The sequence below is a fragment of the Actinia tenebrosa genome, unplaced genomic scaffold, assembly GCF_029948245.1.
Source record: "Actinia tenebrosa isolate PJP-AT-01 unplaced genomic scaffold, QUT_ActTen_1.0 PGA_scaffold9__36_contigs__length_13948895, whole genome shotgun sequence".
Classification (NCBI taxonomy): domain Eukaryota; kingdom Metazoa; phylum Cnidaria; class Anthozoa; order Actiniaria; family Actiniidae; genus Actinia; species Actinia tenebrosa.
The window spans coordinates 2,739,520-2,760,405 of record NW_028292586.1 but is presented as its reverse complement, the minus strand read 5'-3'; the positions used below and the strand labels follow the sequence as shown (position 1 = coordinate 2,760,405).

The 20,886-nt window shown below is 37.2% G+C and overlaps 5 protein-coding genes and 1 long non-coding RNA gene across 7 annotated transcripts; 2 read left to right on the top strand and 4 right to left on the bottom strand.

Moving 5' to 3' along the window:
• The first annotated feature begins 293 nt into the window (after positions 1-293).
• LOC116304017 (uncharacterized) lies at positions 294-3,285 on the top strand. The gene is made up of 3 exons (XM_031713664.2): positions 294-723; positions 1,235-1,347; positions 1,657-3,285. The coding sequence occupies exons 1-3, from the start codon at positions 651-653 to the stop codon at positions 2,266-2,268; spliced, it is 798 nt and encodes a 265-aa protein (XP_031569524.2). The 5' UTR covers positions 294-650; the 3' UTR covers positions 2,269-3,285.
• LOC116304019 (uncharacterized) lies at positions 3,224-5,998 on the bottom strand. Its single transcript, XM_031713666.2, has 2 exons — positions 5,123-5,998; positions 3,224-4,618 (listed from the first exon to the last, which is right to left on the bottom strand). Exons 1-2 carry the CDS (start codon positions 5,664-5,666, stop codon positions 3,798-3,800), a joined length of 1,365 nt encoding a protein of 454 aa, XP_031569526.1. The 5' UTR covers positions 5,667-5,998; the 3' UTR covers positions 3,224-3,797.
• On the bottom strand, positions 5,181-11,118 carry LOC116304020 (vesicle-associated membrane protein 4-like). Of its 2 annotated transcripts, XM_031713668.2 has the most exons (7): positions 10,809-11,118; positions 9,954-9,994; positions 9,664-9,824; positions 9,104-9,183; positions 8,575-8,626; positions 7,058-7,128; positions 5,181-5,302 (listed from the first exon to the last, which is right to left on the bottom strand). In XM_031713668.2, the coding sequence occupies exons 1-6, from the start codon at positions 10,869-10,871 to the stop codon at positions 7,094-7,096; spliced, it is 432 nt and encodes a 143-aa protein (XP_031569528.1). In that variant the 5' UTR covers positions 10,872-11,118; the 3' UTR covers positions 5,181-5,302; positions 7,058-7,093. The 2 variants fall into 2 exon arrangements, with proteins under 2 accessions (XP_031569528.1, XP_031569527.1); XM_031713667.2 differs by lacking the exon at positions 5,181-5,302 and having other exon boundaries at positions 6,093-7,128.
• Positions 11,119-12,255: 1,137 nt separating this feature from the next.
• LOC116304014 (cilia- and flagella-associated protein 157) lies at positions 12,256-18,028 on the bottom strand. The gene is made up of 7 exons (XM_031713659.2): positions 17,338-18,028; positions 16,720-16,987; positions 15,953-16,096; positions 15,278-15,415; positions 13,504-13,694; positions 12,822-13,017; positions 12,256-12,665 (listed from the first exon to the last, which is right to left on the bottom strand). The coding sequence occupies exons 1-7, from the start codon at positions 17,925-17,927 to the stop codon at positions 12,522-12,524; spliced, it is 1,671 nt and encodes a 556-aa protein (XP_031569519.1). The 5' UTR covers positions 17,928-18,028; the 3' UTR covers positions 12,256-12,521.
• Positions 13,906-15,120, top strand: LOC148904483 (uncharacterized). Its single transcript, XR_016118885.1, has 2 exons — positions 13,906-14,295; positions 15,038-15,120. It is a non-coding gene; the product is annotated as an uncharacterized LOC148904483 (long non-coding RNA).
• Positions 18,029-19,501: 1,473 nt separating the features above from the next.
• On the bottom strand, positions 19,502-20,443 carry LOC116304011 (adenosine receptor A1-like). The gene has a single exon (XM_031713656.1). The coding sequence runs from the start codon at positions 20,441-20,443 to the stop codon at positions 19,502-19,504; it is 942 nt and encodes a 313-aa protein (XP_031569516.1).
• Between the last annotated feature and the right edge of the window lie 443 nt (positions 20,444-20,886).

The window sequence follows — 20,886 nt, the reverse complement described above, 5'->3', positions numbered from 1 at the left end:
GGCGGAGGGGGGGCTGTAGGAATTTATTTTGCACGATATTAATTATTTTCTAACAACCCCCTGCACGCAACCTTTTTTTGTTTGCTTGAAATTTCTTCACTGAAATGAGAGGTTGCGCGAAATGTTTTTCGTAGGTGAACTTGTGGATGGAAAGTGAAATAAACGGATACGAGGTTAAACAAAAATGTATAGTAAAGCTATAGAGAGCTCGAGTTTGAGAGTTAGAACGTGACAGGTCAAAGCATAGGAAGTCTGAGGCTAGAAAGGCTGTGTTAATATTGTCTACAAAGTTAACGAACACGCCAGCAGCTTCTAGCTATCCTGATCCTAACCCCAAGACAAACACAAGTATCCTCACCATGACCTTTACATTGCTTTTGAGTAATACAAAGCAACTATGGTCGCATAAAAGAACACGTTTAGAGAATTTAACCTTTGACATTGATGACGTGTAGCACGTTTCTCAAGGTTGACATAAGTGATTTGTCGCGTTACACTCACATATTTTGGTGGTAGCTCATAAACTGTTATTTATAGCTACGACTGACGGCATATTTTCTAAACTAGCGTTTGGCTAGACTCAATAAGGGCAGAGCCGTAGAACAAAAATTGTTTAGAATCGTAGGCCGATAGTACAAAGGAATTGAGCCATGGGTCGTCTACACGAGAATGTCGAGGAACAAAGACAGAAAATGAGACCCAAAAGAAAATGTTCTGAAAAAGGTACGTCAGTTTTTAACCTAGTAGTAAAACTTGTACTGAAAAACTTTAGTGGAATTGAATCAAAATTGGTTTGAAAGAAAAGATGTGGCCTTTTAAAGATGTTTTTCTTGGTTGTAATATTCAAGTTCATCGTCATTTTGGTTTTGATTCATTGCACGAAGACGAACTGAACATGGCGAGCCCTTAATTGGATGGGTAAAGTCATCTTACAAAATCAGTTTAGAAGAACTAAAAACGTACATCTAACGAGTAATATTCAGGTCCAAACTCCATAACTTGTTTTATTTAATTTTCTGAAATTATATTTTTTAATTGAAGTGTACCAAGAACTCGTGAGGAGTAATAATTCTCATCACGTACTAACAAAACCTAGAGTCTATTTGAACTCAAGTTTTGTTGTGAACTCGAAAACAAACCTTTGCTAGACTAAATATTTTCCTATGCTTAAATCATGTACTAGACAAAGCTACTATTATTTACACTTAGAATAATTTTTTTTTTGTCGCAACAGGAAAAATTCTACCATGCACGGAAGATGTCACACATTCTCGTTCCGAAAAGACGTCAGAGATGATGTCACAACAGGAAGTCGATACCGTGACTAAAAGGAAGATAAAAGCGAAGGTAAAGTGACGTCATTTATATATAGCCAATTAAGATAAGAAATTATCGATCAGGGAGTTTTTTATCACAAGGAGGAAAAATTAGATTATAAAAGTTGCCTCCCTTAATGTTTAGAATTACAAGAATTTTTCACGAGATTGTTTGATTTTCCCCCCTTCTTTTTCTGAGCTGTTCGGAAAATTTGAGTTATTTTCAGCTACCTTTCTTTGATAGTCTTGTTCTTAGCTACAAGCAAAAATCCAAAACCGGGCCTGGGGTCCCTGTGGTTTGGACTTGCAAACTAAGGTTCGTTATCATTTATCACGTTAGGAACTGAATGACTCTATTGAACTCCATTCCGCATCTTTGAGACTTAAACAAATTTGCTTCAACTACGCATCCTCGATGAATGAATCGACTCCAAAATCCCAAGAAAGGAAGACGAAAGACCAAGAAAAGATGGAAGAGAATCAAGAATTCACTTTTGACTTTAGTAACAGGCTCATTGCGCTTGCGCGAGAAAAACAGGCCGAAAATAGAAAAAGAAGGCGTTCAGAGTCAAAGACATCTTACCGAAAGAGAAAAGTCAGTGGAAACGGAGGTAGTCATGACAACAGTGGTTTGAAAAGAAAACGCCAAAGGCTGAGCCAATCACAGTCAAGTTGGGAAGATTTCGATACTACTTTTGAAAAAATGTTAAATTGCGAAAACGAGCTGATGAATGAGACGCAAATGAAGTTTCAAAGTGCGAAGAGGTGGAGCACAGTTTCAAACTTGGCGCCAATGGATTTCGAATTCAGTCGAAGGCTCGCGGAACTGTCGAGAAAGAATCAGAGGTATCAGCACGAAGAGCATGCGCACTGCTGTCGATGCGTGCAAAGTTTTGAGTGTTTTTGGCCGAGATCAAACTTACAAACCATAAGAAGACAAGGATATTGTTGATTAAAGTGCAAATGAACCCTTTGACAATACATTCAGTACTGGTTCTGCATAAAGTAAATAGTTGATTGGTAAAATATTTCTTGATTTGAGTGATGCGTCTCTAAGTTATTAAGGTTTATACTTCCAATATGTTAATGATGATGACGTCAGGTAAGGTATTTGAGTGTTTTTGTTGTAACTAGTAATACTAAATGCTGGCCATTTTGAAAATAAAAATTGTAAATATCTTTCATGTAAACCATGAGTAAAATAATGATGCTTTTAAAATACTGTTTCTATGAACCAGTTCGATTTTGTATATTTGATTAAGCCTTAATAGACGTCACACTCATTAGCATATTGGAAGTATAAACCTTCATAACTTAGAAACGCATCACTCAAATCAAGAAATATTTTACCATTCAACTATTTACTTCGTGTAGAATCAGTACTGAAAGTATTGTCGAAGGGTTCATGTGCACTTTAAGTAGAATTTATTATATGCATAATTTTTATTATTATTTATAACTCTAAGGCTCATGTCAAACGTCGAACTTCACGTGAGCTGAACCTAATGACATCAAAGACGGACCGCCTTGTTATCCATTTTTTCAATTAGGTTCGGCTAATGTGAAGTTCGACGTTTAACAGGAGCCCAACCTTCTGTTTCGAATGTCATGTTTTCCCATGTCAAATTCCTTCGAACACATTTTTAGCTTAAGTTTCTTCCCAATCAAACGTATCTTCTTAAATGTGATTAGCGAACAAAAAAATAATACTCAAGGGAATGACAAATGGTCTATAGGGGGAAGTTTGCAAATTTTCCATTATAACTAACATACATATATTTTAAACTTTTTCACTCGTTTTTTCTCTTCAGTTTTCAAACATATTTCAATAATGACAAAATTGTTATTCAAAAGACGTTTATACTCAGTCTTACGAGAGGTTATGATATTTTCTGTAAAGATATCCGTTCATGTTCATAATTGGTATTTATTTCTTGTTTATTTATAAATAAACCTATTTTAACAGTTATGACTTAGAGTTTATGGTGATGCCCCGGAAAGGTTTTGGGGCACTTGCTACCGACATAATATTCTTATAGTGTATTTGTAGCGTTACCACTATATAGCCAGCGCTTTCCAGTATGGTCCAAAGTGATTCAGTATGTATCAAACATCTCTATGCGCATTTCTTCATTTGGGATACGCCCCTCATCAATTCCTCGATCGGCCCTGTACAGGATATTTTACTGCCCCAGAAAAGTTTTGTATATTTAATGATATAATTTATAATTTATTCAGCATTTCCTGTGTATAAGAAATGATGCCATTGAACAAATGGAATTTGATCGGAAATCCATTTTAAAAAACGTACACATTATGGTTTATCAGTCAGCATGGCATCAACATCAACACCACACCAAACCAATCCATTTCCAATTTTCAGTGCCCGCTAAAGTTTGATTTTGTTCCAACAAACATCATCCATGTTCCAGCATCAGTCGTATCATCATGCACCTTTATAACATCAATAATATTTAATTGTTAATGCCGCGCACAAGACGACTCGCTCCACCCGGACATAGACCTTGCAATGCAGTACTTTGCCGGCGTACCAGTTTGCAGACACCGACTTTTAAGTCCAGTTTCTGTCGAGAAACCCAAAAATCCTGCCATTAAAATGCCACCTCCATATGCTACTGTTAATAAGCCACGGCTAAAGCCGACCTGGTGTGGGCTTAGACCACGCGGAACATTGGAAAACGAGTTGGCAAAAAGCGCACCCTCACTCAGCCCCGTCACTAGCATCAGTGACAATACGATCCAAACGTTTGGAAGAAAACGGTACCAGGAAGCATAGATGAGAAAAAATAAATCCACGACAAGTATTCCAGAGAAGATCCACACGTGCCTTGTTGTGGTATTGATTTTGAAACACGAAGATATGATAGCCCCATATGATCGACCAGCAAGTTGCCCTATCGATTCTGCGGTTACGTAGTACACGTAATGTGTGCCCGGATCGAAGGAAGAGTTTGAGAATGCTAGTGTCGTAGCTACCGACTGTAGAAGTAATATCTCGCAAAAGTTCCCTAGGAATAGGGCTATCCATACAGGCAGAGTTTTCCAACATACGTACAACCTACCGCGGTAAGTCAAGCTGGGCCGGTTCTTTCGATCGCTATTCTCGGTGTCTTGGGCTGGAAGTAGAGTGTATACAACCCCACGTTTTGAATTATTTTCTTTCCCGCTTGCCTCCCCCTGCTTCTTAGCAACATAGCAATGAAATATGAAGACAATCGGGGGGAAGCAAAGCATCGCCGCTAAAGTTGTGCTTGGTGAGATACAAATCCAGCTTGTCATCGCTGCAATCAAGAGATGTGTGATTTAGCCAGCATTAACCTACCCTGGGGTCCAGAGTTTATTCCCACTCCGGCGTTTGCTGTTTTGACTGTTTTCGGATAAGGACTTAAAAACCGTAGGCCCTGTCTCCCAACCCTTCCTAGCCTGCAGTAAAATGGGGGACATAAAGAACCTGTTGAATTATTCGTGAAGAGTAGGGGATTGTCTCCCGGTTCAACAGCCTATCCCAATCTGGAGGCATAATACTAACATACTAACAAATCACTCATGATTGTAAGCTGCATGGCTACTAATAGCGCCTATAAGTGGGTTTTTACCCTCTGGTTACCCCCCAAAGACGCAAAGTATTATGGGGATGTGAAAGTAGAGAATAAAAGAAAATAACACATTTGTACAACATCGACGCTAAAGCTGAGCAGATTTGAAACTCGAAATGGGAGTATATTGTGTTTTATTGCAGAACACAACACATCTAACATATGCCCAGCTCTATATATTCTTCTTACCAGAGTAAAATAATGGTCCACCAAAAAGCCCAGCTCCTGCTCCAAAAGTGTAGATATTTACAGCGACATCCTCGTTAAAAACACTGGAAGAAAAGAAACCCACCTCAGCAATACCAGTAGAAACCGACGTCAGTACTAGTCCAAATAGCTGCAAGTTATTCCTGCTGAAGGCAGACAATCCTGTAGAAATTTCAAAAGACACGAATGTACTGACTGCAAAACCGAATGGGGATATCCTCTGGATAAAATAAGGTAGAATGAGAGCCACGGTTATGTACGGAGTGTTGAGTAGAATGACGACCAAAGACGAGGGGTGGTCGGTGCCTTCAAGGATGTCTTGGGTGGCAGACGTGAGCAAACCGTGAATGAAATTCACGGAAAAACCGAAGATGAAGAAAAATCCCTTGAATATACAAGTCGAATTTTCATTGGTTTTTCGAGGTGGTTGAAGACGATCTCCATCATTAGGTTGCGAGTTTATATTGTCGTGTACAGGAATTTCAGAGAAAAAGACCTTATCCATTGTAGTGCAATGTTTTCCCATTTCAGGCCACGTCTCATTCCCTAGATAATATCATTCTTTGTTTGAGCTGTATCCATATTCATGTGTCTTCTCATGCGCAACCGTAAAACAAAGATATGTAACAACAAACTAACAAATTTACTTTATCCATATTCATGTGGGTTCTCATGAGTAACTAACCGTTAAACAAAGAATGATAGTCCAGGAAATGACACGTGGCGTCTGAAATGGGAAAACATCACGCCAAAAGTTAAAGCTATTGCGGTGGAAACCGCTGAAAAGAACTAGTTTTCCTGATAAGCTCTTGAAACGACAATACCTAACACTTTACAGACTCTATACATAAAGCCATTGCGAAGAAATACATAGAAAAGGGTTTCATTGAAGCATGAAATTTGAATAGCTCAGCGCAACCGTGACGTCATAAAAACGAAGACAAAGGCGAAATTCAGACAAACAAACTTACAAGTTTACTTTCAGCAGATAATTTTCACAGCCGATCGCAGTTGATCTTAGTTTACATGGGTTATTATTGTAACTTTAACTAAAAATAATAAAATCGGTTCGTATAATCCTCGTAGCTGTTAAACAGAATGCAATATTTGTCCGAATCTTTAAGCTATTTTTAGAATCAGTGCGCTAGAGTGCTCACACTAAATCTGTGAAACAAATACTAATTTTTAGCACTAAATATTGATAATTAAACAATAGAAAACAAAGGATTCTGTATGAAATAGTACTAATTAGTACTATTTAATGTTCACGGTTTTAGTGCGTTCACTCTATTCAATTTTTGTAAGACAAAGCCTTCCCAGAGGAGACAATTCTATTGTTTGAAAAACGGCAAGTTTTACTATAAATTCTTTCTTATTTCTTTTGAATATTTATGGGAATTTATGGTTAAATTATATATTTAAGACTGCCCAAATGGAGAACGTATATTCATCGGAATCCTTTCCAAGCTTGAATATCTTCTAAATCTCCATGGATTATTTATACACTTTTTTAAAATGACACTCATGCAATTAGGGTTATTCTTATTGACAAGATATTTGAATATATTAACTATTGTAATGAGTGCAAGCTCGAGGGATTTACAAACTTTGAAATCCTGTGATTCTTTCCTGAAACATTAATATTCTTTAAAAAAAATAGAAAGGAAGGAAGGAAGGAAGAAAGGAAGGAAGGAAGGAAGGAAGGAAGGAAGGAAGAAAGGAAGGAAGGAAGGAAGGAAGAAGGAAGGAAGGAAGGAAGGAAGGAAGGAAGGAAGGGAGGGAGGGAAGAAAGGGATGAAAGAAAGTAAAAACAAGGGAAAGGATAGAATTCTACAAATATAGTTGCAAGAGCATAACTACCAGTCTAATATATATTGATATTTACTAAAATCATGAGAGATTAGTGATTATTTCTACCTTCTCACTGTAAAAATTGTATAGATTCATTTGTTTTTATGTTTTCTTCTTCTTCTTCATGACAATTGGAACTAAAAAGAAACAATTAAGTAACATTATTATATAGTTAGGATAGTACGCGCACACTCATTAGTCGAAAACTGTGCTTTATTACTGAACGGAGCACAGTGCTGACGCAATTTGCATGCGTTTTTCTTTTTGCGTAAATAAATTCAATACTGAAATAAAATGAGTAACTACATAATAAATCGAATGAAAAATCTCTTTCCATGCTTTGCTCAGTAATAAAGCACTTAGGAAGTGCCATAAGCACTAACTCACTTCTTTTGTGCTTACGTCACTTCCTGTGTGCTTTATTGAAGAAATAGAAAACGCGCGTGCATGCTGTGTGTTATCATAAAGCACGCGGGGGTTGGCAGAACACGAGATAAGTGTTCGGAGAAGCACGACGTGTAGCAGAGTGCTTCTGGACACTTCTCGAGTGTTCTGTCAACCCCCAAGTGCTTTATGACAGCACACAGCACAGCAAGCAAGTTTTTTATTTCTTTTATAAAATACAAATTGCAATAATAGATAGGAATGACGCAATGGAAAGTGCACGCACGTGCAATGTGCTCTCATAAAGCACGCGCTTCAGACCAATCAGAACGCGACACTCATAACAGTTATTTTATAATACTGAACGGAGTAGGGAAAAAGCTGTTTTATTTGTTAATTAATACAATGCGTACATAAAGATTAACTGCAGATGAAAGTACAATAAACTATTTATTAGCAAGCAGCAATAGACCAGTTTCAAGTTCTAAATCATTTACACAGGGTAAGCCTTGATTTTGTGCAGAATATTCATGCGTTCCAGTGAAAGTCCGTGGAAATTCAAAATGTTTGTATTGTTGCAGTTGTGCATTCTTTACTTTACCGTTGGTATTTGTGAATATTTAGAGACTGATACAAGGCTAACCCTGTGTAAATGAGTCTGTAATCAAGAAACCCAGCTGCAATTTGGAACTCGCAACTGGTCTATTTGTCCTCTGTAAGCTTTCTCCTGGTTCACTGGTTTTCTCCCTCTAGAATCATTCAGCATTTACATTATATTTTACATTATTTACATTATATTTACAATAATTAAAAAACCACACATTATGAAAATATCTGGTATATGAATTCCTCTGGGGGAGGAGAGAGAGAGAGAGAGAACTTGAATTTCTTAGGGAGGGGAGGGTGAATTCTACTATTGTTGCCTAGCTTGGGTCAAAATAACCTCCTACTGTAAAATTACATTTTGTGTCTGTTTTACAGTTTTTGGCACTGGGATTACTGTGTTAAAAAAGGAGGGTGAGAGGTTTGGGTAGAGGATGTTCACTCGGTCTTTCCAAGTCACACTAAGCTATGCACCACAGGTAGCCCACCAAAAAATCAAGAAAACAACAAAGTTTCAAATTAGGTAGCAATTTAAATGATTCTCACTGCAAACATATGATCATCAAATGAATGGTCTTATAATCAGCAAAACTTACCTATTATGATGACTAATAAAATAATTACCACAAAGGCAAAGACAAGCTTTAACTAGAAAAATAAAAACATTGGTTATTATAAATGAAAAAATAAATGTCTGTCTTCATATAGTCCATCCCTCATAGTCTGTCTGTCTCATAGTCTGCCTGTCCATCTGTCTGTAGCCATATGCATTCATATGTCTATCGGTCTATCTGTCTGTTTGTCCCATAGTCTGTCTGTCCATCTGTCAGTAGCCCTGTCCCTTTGTCTGTTTTTCCCTCAGCCCCTGCATGCTTTCATATGTCTATCGGTCCATCTGCCTGTCTGTCCCATAGTCTGTCTGTCCATTTGCCTATCTATCCCTAGGTCAGTGCTTTCATCTGTCTGTCTATGTGTTGTCTTCATATAATCCATCCCTCATTCTGTATGTCTGTCCCATAGTCTGCCTGTCCATTTGTCTGTCTGTCCATTTGCCTATCCATCCCTAGGTCACTGATTTCATCTGTCTGTCTGTCTACTAGTTTACAGTATTCATGTTTTACTCACTCTACAATTTTGCCACCACATTTTCCTCTGTAATCTCCTTGATCCTACTCTAAATTGAGAAGCACTTGTCTCTAGGTTCTCTGAAAGCAAATTAAATAAATATCAAAGATCAAAATCAATAATAAAAACAGAAATAAAATGAATGAAAAAACAAGCCTGTGTTGAAGCAACAAATTTGTGCTTAAAAGTGTAGTAAGATGGGTAACAAAGTCATACAAGGTGCAACTTTTTTTTGTTTTATATATTAGTTAAACCTAAGTACAGTAAAATAGTCACATATGAATCAGCTGCCTTTCCAGTGTGGCATAATGTGGCAAGTCCTGTTGAACTTAACAAAATTCAAACTGCTGGACAAAGTAACTCATATGCCACTCTTTTGCTGTACTTAGTTCATTAATCATATTCGGCACAACAGGCCTAATTTAGTTTGACAACAAGTTGCACAACAAGTTGTACAACAAGTGGCTTGATCTTGTTGGTCATATTAAATTACCATACTTTTTTATCAGATCAGATCAGATCTATAGAAGTGTCTGTTAGATCCAAATACAAGTTCTTACCAGATTTATCTTGAAGATCATCCAATTTTGCTCCTCTATCCAAAACCTTAGATATGTTATTTTGCATGACATTAACCACACTCTTTATTTCATTCTTAACTTTCGCAACATTATCATTTACTTTTGGCTCGCTGGATCTGTATGGATTTGGTCCAGAGAATCTGCAGAAATGATAAATGAACAGCTAAGTTTTAAGCCCACAGTGTTGGAGATGATCAAAGGTAATTTGATCATTATCAAATTTTAATTCCTGCTTTATAAGCTTAATATATATCCACTAGATGACTTACATTCTTTCATCATCAGAATCATCTAAGTCAAGGAGTGTAACCTGAAAATATGAAATAATACAATAAGATATATATTAGTTAAACTTTATTCCTTTTAATGCTACATGTAAGTACAGAAAAACAGCCACATATGTTACAGCTGCCACTCCAGTGTGGCAAAATGCAGCAAGTCCTGTTGAACTTACAGGTTTGCCAAATTCTAACTACTGGACAAAAGTAATTCACATGCCACTATTTATTGATCATCTTCCGCACAACAGGCCTTATTTAGTTAGACATAAGGAGACTATGGGAATTTGGCGGAGGGCCAACCATTTTCCCCTGTAACAAATGGAGGGGGGAGGGGGGTTGATATCAAAAATATTTTTCAAAGCCAAAGATATTTAAATATGTAGTGTCTTCTATATTCTGTAGTTTGGGGAAGCCATTGAAAAACCCAAGTTATGCTTGAGTAGGGGGTGGGGTGGGGGTGGGGGGGGGCTGCAACCAATTTGTTTTTAAATTTCAAATGTAAAATCCCCCCTCCTTCCTCACATCTGATTTTAGAAAGTATTCGAGTTTCTAAAAAGCATAAACTTTTAGTTTCCAATGGCTACCGGAAATGTTAAAATATTTTATCAAAGAAAAAGAAACCCTTTTTAGAGTTTATCTCGTGTATAATAAAAAAGTTCGGGTTGAAAAAGATTTATATAGTTTATATCGAGTTAATTAGATAAAACAGAGCGAATTAAAAGACAACAATGCAGTGCATCTCAAGGACATGAACAACGTTGTCCCTTTGAACACAAGATACTTTATGAGCTTCTTTTCGTAATTGAACGCAATAAAAAACGATGGAATAAACAGATGACTCACCCTTTCTGAAGTTCGAGCATATTCTCTGTCTTCGTCGGTCGTCCGACTAAATTTTGGAGGCATTTTGTGGAAAAATTTCAAGCTGGACTTCGCGGAAAATACACGAACGTCGTTCAGAAGCGTTAAAGCATGTTCACTTTTAGCCTAATATTTTGGACCTTAGAAAGGAATAAACGAGCAAATGTGATAATAAGAACTTATCGTATAGCACGGCATACACTTTTGTAGTAAATAGGATAGCTTAGGACGGTAAAATGTTAAATATTTTACGATTAGTTTTTGTCGTTTCAAAAGTTGACACTCGACTGAATCAGCAGGTCGTAGTATATTACAAGGTGACGTCACAGACGAGGCTGCCAGGCATGCCGGACCACAGGTAGCCCAAGCTTGGTTTCTGTGGTGTCATGTTATAAGGAAATGTATGAGGATTCATCAAAAATGTCAATAAAATCATTGAAACGTGAATTTAGCCCGTTTTAAGATTTTTTTCCCCACTAGTAAGAAATATTCAAAAAATAACCACACAGAGCGAAAGAAGTGTTATTTATCAATGATCGGGTAAAATTTCGAGGCTTTATTTCACGTTTCAATGATTTTATTGAAATTTTTGATGAATCCCCATACATTTCCTTATGACAGGACACCACAGAAACCAAGCTTGGGCTACCTGTGGCCGGACAGGTTGTTTGATGGACGAGAATGAATGAAGAGGAAATATGGGAATATCGTTATTTTGTTTTATCCTCTTTTATCTCATCTCCTTTTCACTTTTGAAATTTTCGAAGCAGGGAGACATGCCGCACAGAAAGAATGAATAAAGAGAAAAAAGGAAGTTTATTCAAATTTACATTGTTCTTTTTTGTCTTCTTTAATTTTCCTTCATTTTTTTTCATTTTCCTTAAGCCAAAACAAATATCAATTTTATCAAACCCTGAATTAAACGATAGCAACATAAATGCCTGTGTTCTGGGCTGACCTAGACTAGAGACTCACAGATAACATTAGTACTAGTATATTATGTATTGTGGTAGGTGGAAAACTTGAAAGCCAGGAAAAAAATCTTTTAACTGAATTCAGAGAGGGCTATTAAATAATCAGAAAATGGATTTCTGGATAAGCTTGTCTACATAAAAGCAATTAATGGACATCTGTAGGTTGCATATGAAATAGTGTGAAGGTACAATTTCATTGAATCACCATGAAGATGACTTCAATGCAATACAGCAACAACTGACTTAATTTTTTTCAAATACAAGAGAGGGATGTTACAATAATTAGGACAAAAACGTTAACAATTTTTTTAGCCCCCCACCCCCTCCTCCCAATCCTACAAATAATGTCCCTTGATCAATCTTAGGGGACCAAATTTCAGCTCTGTAGTGAACTGGTTACAAACTGAGAATATGTGAAAAATGGACAGACAGATCAGATTATAACAAAAATGCAATGAACACACAATTATTCTTTTTATAACAATTTCATATTTACAAAATAAGAATCCATTTTCCAGCACTATTACGTGTGGAAACTCCTGTATTTACATTTTTTATAAAGAGATTTGGGAGTTTTTCTCCATATCAACAAAATATTAGAGGTAAGGGTGTGTCCTCTGATTCCAGTACTCAGTCTTGTACGATACTCCTAATTCTAGAGCATTCTTAAGAGATGTCCATTGCTGGAAAGCACTTTCCATAATTTTCAAGGTTACAAACACTATAGGAATTTTGGTCTTTCTGCACCTTGTCCAACCTGGACTTCTGTTCTCATAGTAGAAGCTGGATAATCAGGTCTAGAGAAGGAATGCGCTGAACTGGAGCCACTGTGACGTGACAAAAGCTGATCTGCAAAGAACATGGCCTGAAAAAAGAAAAGTGATATGTGTGTTTAAATAAATTTTTTGAAGAATTTTTTTCAATGAAATAACATGGTTAACAATTTAAAATTTAAAATGTACAGTTCAAGAATTACCAATAGGCTTTATTAGTCTTTCTCAAAAAAAGTATTTATTATTACCTTTTGAGTACTGATAGTCTGAACCCCAACACTTTTCATTCTCTTTATTGGTTCTAGAAGCGGCGATGCAGACCCCTGTCTTTCTCCTAGCCTTGGCTTTGACCGGGGAACAATTCCTAGATCACCTAGCTTGTAATGTGCCAGTGGTTTGTTTACTGCTGCTATGACTGGTTCTACCAATGGAGTAGTTGCACGCCTAAAAAATTAAGAAAATGTTAAGGTTAACTTTGACAACTAAAAATTAATAGACCTTGTTAAGAGTAAGTGGACTCACATCCGCTCAGGCTCTCAAAACGTCAGTCACCACCAACAAAACAGTCTTTCTCAAGACTACACTCACCCAGATGATCACACTTCACAACAGACCTTTGTTACATAGCAGCCATATTGCCTTGAACAATAGATTTTTACTCATCTTGCTTCACATTCAAGCGCTTCGGGATGAATTTGCACAAGCAGAAACAAAGGCTTTAATTTTTTTTGGGAATAAACATGGTCCCTGCGTGACAAAGGTCTAAGAAAATTTTTAAATTAAAAACACCATGCAAAAAAGTTGAAATTGACCTTTGTATGACCACAGACCTTCCACAACCAACCCCTAGCTCTTACATGACGGAGAAGAAGAAACATCGTGGTAAAGTATGAGTTTATAATTGAAGTATTAATAGCTTAATCAACTTACTCTTTCTTCCTGATATGTTTTGCCAGGTCAGCACTAGCAGTCCTAGAAGTCTTGGTAGACACGAAATCTTTAGCATTGGGACCCACTCCATACTTAGCAGACTGGTCCAGTATGTCTAGGAGGGTCTTGATGAGGTTATTCCTTTGGGATACAAGGTCTACCTTGCCATACAGACCACTATCGTCTTCTATCTAGAGAAACAAGTAGAACAATGTTATTTGGTTTTCACTGCAACTCTGTTGAGTGTTGGGTGAGCACAGGTCTTGTTTCAAGGTGACACAGCAATCAAATGTGGCGCAGTTGTACTTGCAGTAGCCTTAAACCCTAGCTGCAGTCTGAGAATTGTTTCCTAGACTTAGCAGCCAATCTGAGTTTTTTTGAGTGTCTCACCAAAGTTGATCACTTTTCCTTGTGTGACAGAGTCAAAAGACACTATTTTGGACAGTAATTATTTAGTCATAAATCTATATTTTTAATTAGGAATGCCTCGTGTACACATAGGAATGTAATTCTTTAGTTAACTGTTTGCGTGGAAAATGCGTAAGCAAGAAATAATTTCCGTACGTAATTACATTACAGTGAGTCATGCCTAGGTTTGGCGCTTGTTTACGTAAGTTCGTGTTTGGGACATCCTGTTTGCGCCTAGGGCGTGCAACATTGCATAGGATGTGTAAGGTCTTAAGAATGCAGGTTTTTCCATAAAAATAGGCCCAAACTAAGCTTAAATCAGTGTAGTAAAAGTTCTTGAAGACGTTGCACATATCAAGACAAGGAATTCTCTACGATGTAAAGGTATGAATCTTTGAAGCCTTTTACACTTATACCTAGGATAGATTTAGGACAAATCTATGTTAATATCGTTAACTAGTCGTTATATTTTATAGCTTAGATTTTCTACATATTTGTTAAGCATTCGTTTCATGTTGTAGTAATTCTAGTCGCATTAGCGCGTAATTTAGTACAAAGTTATTCACGCAGTAGTAAATTAGTAATCACGCTGAGTGTATCTTGTCTTTTAAACTCTTTAAAACGTTTACTATAGGATCGCTACCGCCTTACTCGCTTGTTTAACCTTTTTACTACGATAAATAGCCTTAACTGCGGGATAAAAGACCTTTCCTTTCCAACCTTTAATTTGTTCGCTACTTAAACTCTACACTCAAGGTCATTGTCGCGACCGCGTGTTCAGTAAACCGTGTAATTCTTAGTTTGTCATAAACAAAGGTTAAAATACTTACCTAAAGCCATAGTTAACCTCTAGTCAATTTTTCCTATTGCTTTTTTCCATTGGTTTAGTTCATTTTAAACGGTTTACCGACTTGTACATTAAACTTTGCAACCTAGTAATTTTCACTCGCGTATTGTAAACACTGCTAATCAGTATGCAATATTCAAATTACCTGTGACGTAATTTACGTATTTCCGTTTCTATTTATATCTAGCAAAACTGTATTTTATTCATAACTTTTTAGCTATTTAGATAAGCTACAAATTTATTTTATCTCATTGTAAATATTTTTCTTGTTTTCATTAGAGATATCCTGTAATCTCGTTCCCGTTTTTTTTTTCATGTATTGTAAAGTTGTGTGAATTTTTCAATAAATTCTTTTGTCAAAACCACTTGCAATCTGATTCATAGCTGAGCGCCTTGCCGCCGGTTACACTTGAGTTTTCTAGTTTTCCTTCCCAACAAAAACTTACACACTAATTTCCAATGGAATCAAAGATATAATGGCGCAATGAGAATCTTTGATTTACAAGCCATTATACTTACAGTCAGGGAATCCTTAAGAGCACCAGCAGCGTCAGATAGAATACCAACAAGCTCATCTTTGGTTTGCATTACAATTTCCCGGTCCTTTCTTACTTTCTTTAGCTCTGTTTCTACACTTTCTGCTTTGTCATACTGGTTCTAAAACATCAATAAGAAAAAATATATTCATGATAAAGCAATAGGCTGTTTTCTTAAGTTTGCATGCTGTCCAATCTTGAAAAGCCACTTAACTGAAAAATGAAAATTGAGAAGCCAGTTCTATATTTAAGGAAGAATAATAAATTTTATGAATTCTTATCCCAAAATCTCATAGAAAAGTATGATTTTTCTCATTATGAGGCCTCTGTTCTGGTATTGTGGCCCATCAAGTTTCTTTAATTTGGATGAGTGTGCTACCTTGAAAAAAAGGTTTATTTTTACTTCCAAGAGAGCATTCATTTTTGAGAAGGGGTATGATGGAGGAATTGAAGGGAGGGCCATCAAGTCTTTACGCAGCCACAACATTACACCATCTATATGAATTTAATTTCTCTGTAGAAAATCATTTTTTTTCTTTCTTTCTTTTTTTTATTTTTTATTTATTTTTTTATAGAAAATCATGGAATAACACTTTTGTATGATAATAACTGCTTATGAATCAAAGTGTTGACAGAAAGAACACCAATCGCACCATACCTTTAATTCCTCTTTAATGCTGTATACTTGAGATTTGAGCAAGTTTATCTCACTCTCTGCCTCTTTGCTTAGCGTCAGTTGCTCTTCATATTCTGCTAGTAATTCTTCCTGTTGCTTTGACTTCTCTGCTAGCATACGGATAATCTAAATACACAAATCAAACGATCACATTTCCATAATTATATTTTGCATGTTGAATAAACAGAATATTAGAGATGTCAACTAGATGTATTGTAGTGAGTAGCTTTGGACAGGTAAGTGAAACATGACAGACATTATACTGTATAAAGTTTGCACCCTCGACTTTAAAGACCTTCATTTTCATAATAACTGTCCTTGAGGCAATGCTTACAGATTGGATTTTAAAGGGCTTCTGAGGGAAGCTAAGGAGGACTTAATGGAACCTGCTGCAGCTTTCTGAAATAGCAAATGGTGCATTGTGGTCTAGCTTGGGTACAAACATTTTGATGTGGATTAATCGTAGTAACCCTAACTAAACCAGAATGCAGCCTGTTTATCCAGCCAAGAAAAGGTCTTGGTTGATGCATGAAGGACTAGCCTTAGTGCCTCTCATGTTTTGAACTGTGCATGGACTAGGTCACACCAAGGTCACAGCACTGCCAGACCAATCACATTGTGTTAGAAAAAAAGTCAGCAAATAAAAATTCTAGAAAACATCACAGTTGCAGAAAGGTACACATAGGGCACCAACTTTGTCACAGTCATACAAAAACTGTACTATATATTTTTATATTCTTTTATCATACCTTTTGGTTGCTACTGTTCTTCCTAGCTAATTCTTTCTCTGTATGTTCCAGCATATCTATCTGTAATTTCTGTTTCTTTTCCTTCATTCTCAGTTCATCATTCTCTTGGATAAGCTCCATTGTCTTGTCTGACATCTTAGCTAGTTGCGAATTGATCGAGACATTCTCACGGATGGTTCTCTTTGTGGTTTCTGCCATTTGCTTGTTGGACACTTTTCTGAATTCTGCGGCAACTTGATTCAGTCGTAACACCATCTCCTTCTTGAGCCTAAAAAGATTTAACAATTTATTCCCAAGCTGTAGGCGAATGCGTCGTATTACTGAGCATAGCATGAAAAAGCCGTTTTATGTTTTTTTAATAGAAAGAAACAAACTATTATGTAGTTTTCAATGCAGCTTTCTTATACTTTTTTATGGATGTGCCATAGTGACAGCACAATACTTGGTTCAATAATACAGCACAGTTCTTGACCAATCAGAGCACGCACAGCAAGACGACTATAAGATCCAATATACAGATACTGTAAACCTCCCCTTTACATAAATTTCTTCTTTTCATTTTCAAAATTTAGTCATAGACTCTAAGAAACATATGATATATTATTAATAGATTCTTACCTGTCTTTATCTACCACCGCTTTTCTTTCGAGGTTATAAATAACTTCCTTATGATCCTTTTGCTGTTTCTCCAGCTCTTCCTCCATCTTGGCAAACTTCGCCATCAAGTCTTCTTTCTGTATACGAAATTCTTCGAGCGAAGCTAATTTCCCACCTAATACCATATTCTCAGAAGTCAACTGATCTTTAATCTCCTGCATTTCAGTCCGTAAAGTTGCTAACTGGACTTCAAACTGGTCTTTCTCGGCATCCTTCGCCTGTTGTAGACCAATGAGTCTATCTTGTAAGTCAGCTATCTCGTCTGCCCTTTGTTCCAACTGCTTCTTCAAAAACGACACGATTTCTTTCTTATCTGTCGTTTGCTGTTCATAATTGGACTTGTAGTCCTCGTTCCTCAGTTCTAGTTCGTCGCATTTCTTTTGATACCTCGCTAAACGACCCTCTAAGTCTCTAATTTGGATCAAGAAATACTCCTTCGATAATTCGGTGAGGATTTCGGCCGACGGAGCCGACGCAGCAGACTTACGACCGCTCTTTTTGCCACTTTTCTTCTTCTTACCACTCTTCTTACCCTTCTTCTTCGGAGGCATGACTGTCTAGTTAAATTTTATCGAGAATATCTTGTGTTAAAATGAATATTTTCCACGACTGATTCCAGTTTCGTGTTGTTTCTAAACATGGCCGAATATTAACCATACTTGTTACCATAACGACAGCTATCAAACAAGGACTAGTGCCTAGTATTACTCGGGCAAAGAAAAAGCAAGGCACCCCACGGCTCATCTTAAAGAAACGATGGCGGCGGAACGAAATGAAAAGAGGTGGATGGGGGAGGGGGTTGGCTGGGCCCTACCCAAACTCTTAAGTATATTAGCCATTCCGGGGTAGAGGGAAAAAATGCGTCGAGCACAGGTTTTCCGGGCAGCCTCTGTATCTGTGACACCGGGCTTCCTGTGGAAAAAATAAATTACAAAAGACGTAGCTATAGGAAATCGCTTTTGAGAGAATTGCTTTTCTAAGAAAATTTATGTTCAAAGATAAAAGTTTTATAACTAATAAAGCTTTTTGAGTGGTAATATCGTTTTTCCACAGGAAGCCCGGTGCCACAGATACAGAGGCTGGGGAAACCTGTGAGTCGAGTTGGCAGTACAGTGCATTTTGGGTCTCTTTTAGGGGACAAAATAGCCGCCATCTGGGAAATATGTTCCCTATAACAGCTCAACTCGACCCATTTCCCCCCTCAATTTCGGAATGGCTAAACGTAAGAGTTTGAGGAGGAATTTTCTCCTTCCCTTCTCATCCACCTTCCGCCGTCATTGTTTTTATGGGCCATAATGTTAGTTCCTAGCATGTCCCGTGCTAGGAGGCTTTACACCCGACTGACATGAGATAAAGTCGTCTTCATTCATAATATTTAGGACCGGCTATATATTCCCTCTTTATATATATACGCTTACTTAGGTTTCGGCTAGATTTGCTCTAAGTTTCGCTGGCTATTTCTTTTCCGTTGCAATCTCTCCCGGCAGATTTAAAAAATGCACTAAGCTATCGTAACCGGAAGTGCATGACTATTTGAATCCGAGTTTGCAACGGAAAAAATTAGCGAGCGAGACTTAGGAGTCTAGGTTTCGGCAGAGGAAAAAAGCTAAGCAGGGAATGTACTTTCAACCTACTTACATACCCAACATATACTTTAGCCCACCCCCTCCCCCTATATATACCCCTAACAATTACCCTACCATCGTTCCGTGGTATATGATTCCTAGTCTTAAGGGGCTTTGTAAATACTCAATTATTCAATCAATTCATACTGTAATTTATTGAAGTCAGGATTCATAATATAATTACTTAAAATGTTTGTCTCTGATTTAAAATATTTTGAAACAATTTTACAAACGTTTCGTTTCGTAAACACGGCTCTCCTTTCAATGAACTTTATTTCGGAGTTCGAATTTTCAATATAACTATATATTCCTAATGAATAATATATCAATAATAATAATACATATAATATAATAACATATAATCTGACCAATAATATAGGCTGGCAGACTATATCAGCTGCTAAAGTTTGATTGCCTGAGAGAACAATAAAACGCTAATTTTAGGGGTTCTTAGAATATTTTGATTCTTACTGCTAGAGGTTTCTCTCTTCATGAATAGTTCATTGGCTGCGATTGCAACCGAGTCTTTTAGCCACACCTGAACGGATGTCGGACAGACGAAGGGAGTAAATAATGGGGTTGATGAGGGACTGCAAATGAAGCAAGGTTAAAGAGATACCATGTAGAAATCTGACGTTATCAGGCCAGTTGCCCTTCACAACTCCTACGATCTTTAAAATCAATATTGGACACAAACACGCCACGGATGCTAGCACTATCAAGCCTAGAGTGAAAGTGCGTTTGCATTCCTTGATCTTACTTTGCTTCATGGCTACAGATTCTTGCTGGGCGGAGATGGCTCTCATCTGTCGACGGGCCGTCAGGTGTATTTTAGTGACGCAAAAAAAGACGACGACGAAGCTGGGACCAAAGGTAAGGATCAAAGGAAGCTGTCTTGTCCCAATGGATTCAGAAACCTGCAACCAAGTGCTTAAGATTGTCGTTCCCACAAGAACCGAGCTAACTGCCGTTGCTATCATCAGTTTCTTGGAGGTGACTGAAGTATGATAGAACAGGGGATGCTCTATGTAAAGGTATCTTTCCAGGCTGACGATTACCATGGTCACAGTTGTCCAGGCAGTGCAGAGTAACGCAGATACCGCATAGGCCATGGTTAGTTCACAGATGTACGAAGACTGGACTGTGAAACAGATCATCAAAGCAGCATACAGCGGTTGTACGACGAGTCCTATCAGAAGATCGCCGAAAGACAGAATGGTCACCAGGATGTAGTAACTATTAGATCTGAGCTGTTCATTTTTCACCACGGTCCAGATTACTAGCAAATTGATAAGGACAGTGAGCGGAGAGATGACAATGTTGATGGCAATTAAAGAAATCCATTTTGGGACGACTGATGCTGGAAGATGGGTAGTATTTGTTGGATCAAAATCGAAAGTTATCAGACACTGAAAACTTGAAATGGTTTGATTTGATGTCATGACCGATAAACTATGTTTGTTGGATCAAAATCGTAAGTTATCGGAGACTAAAAACTGGAAATGGTTTGGTTTGATGTGGATGACATGGCCGACAAACAGAATGTGTCCCGAACCTTTCTCTTCACAGAGTTAATTTTCTGCCCAATGCACGCAATACTTTTGTTTCTTCAAGTAGTACTTTCTTATTCTGTCAAAATAACTCAATAGAGTTTTTTCGTACGAGAATTTACGTTTTTTGGAAATTAGTATTACTTAGAAGACAATACCCGTTTTTAATATTTTAAAATTCTTAATGGAGCAATAGGAAGTGTCAATTGTTTCAACTAAATCTACGTTTATCCTCATAAAAAATATTTCATGATCTGGGCGATTAAAAAGCTTTCCTTATTATACGACTTTCATCCTCAATTTCCTGTTTTTGGTGATGTCAGCGGTAGGAAATT

Coding starts and splice junctions, on each gene's coding strand:
- LOC116304019 (XM_031713666.2), bottom strand. CDS start 5,666: ATGGGAAAACATTGCACTACAATGGATAAGGTCTTTTTCTCTGAAATT. Junction 4,619..5,122: donor TGGACCATTATTTTACTCTG/GTAAGAAGAATA, acceptor TCTTGATTGCAG/CGATGACAAGCTGGATTTGT.
- LOC116304020 (XM_031713668.2), bottom strand. CDS start 10,871: ATGCCTCCAAAATTTAGTCGGACGACCGACGAAGACAGAGAATATGCT. Junction 9,825..9,953: donor GATTCTGATGATGAAAGAAT/GTAAGTCATCTA, acceptor TCATTTCTGCAG/ATTCTCTGGACCAAATCCAT. Junction 7,129..8,574: donor TTTATTAGTCATCATAATAG/GTAAGTTTTGCT, acceptor GTTTCTTTTTAG/TTCCAATTGTCATGAAGAAG.
- LOC116304017 (XM_031713664.2), top strand. CDS start 651: ATGGGTCGTCTACACGAGAATGTCGAGGAACAAAGACAGAAAATGAGA. Junction 724..1,234: donor AAGAAAATGTTCTGAAAAAG/GTACGTCAGTTT, acceptor TTGTCGCAACAG/GAAAAATTCTACCATGCACG. Junction 1,348..1,656: donor AAAGGAAGATAAAAGCGAAG/GTAAAGTGACGT, acceptor TTATCACGTTAG/GAACTGAATGACTCTATTGA.
- LOC116304011 (XM_031713656.1), bottom strand. CDS start 20,443: ATGACATCAAATCAAACCATTTCAAGTTTTCAGTGTCTGATAACTTTC.
- LOC116304014 (XM_031713659.2), bottom strand. CDS start 17,927: ATGCCTCCGAAGAAGAAGGGTAAGAAGAGTGGTAAGAAGAAGAAAAGT. Junction 13,695..15,277: donor CTCTTAAGGATTCCCTGACT/GTAAGTATAATG, acceptor TTGTTTCTCTAG/ATAGAAGACGATAGTGGTCT. Junction 12,666..12,821: donor AGACTATCAGTACTCAAAAG/GTAATAATAAAT, acceptor TTCTTTTTTCAG/GCCATGTTCTTTGCAGATCA.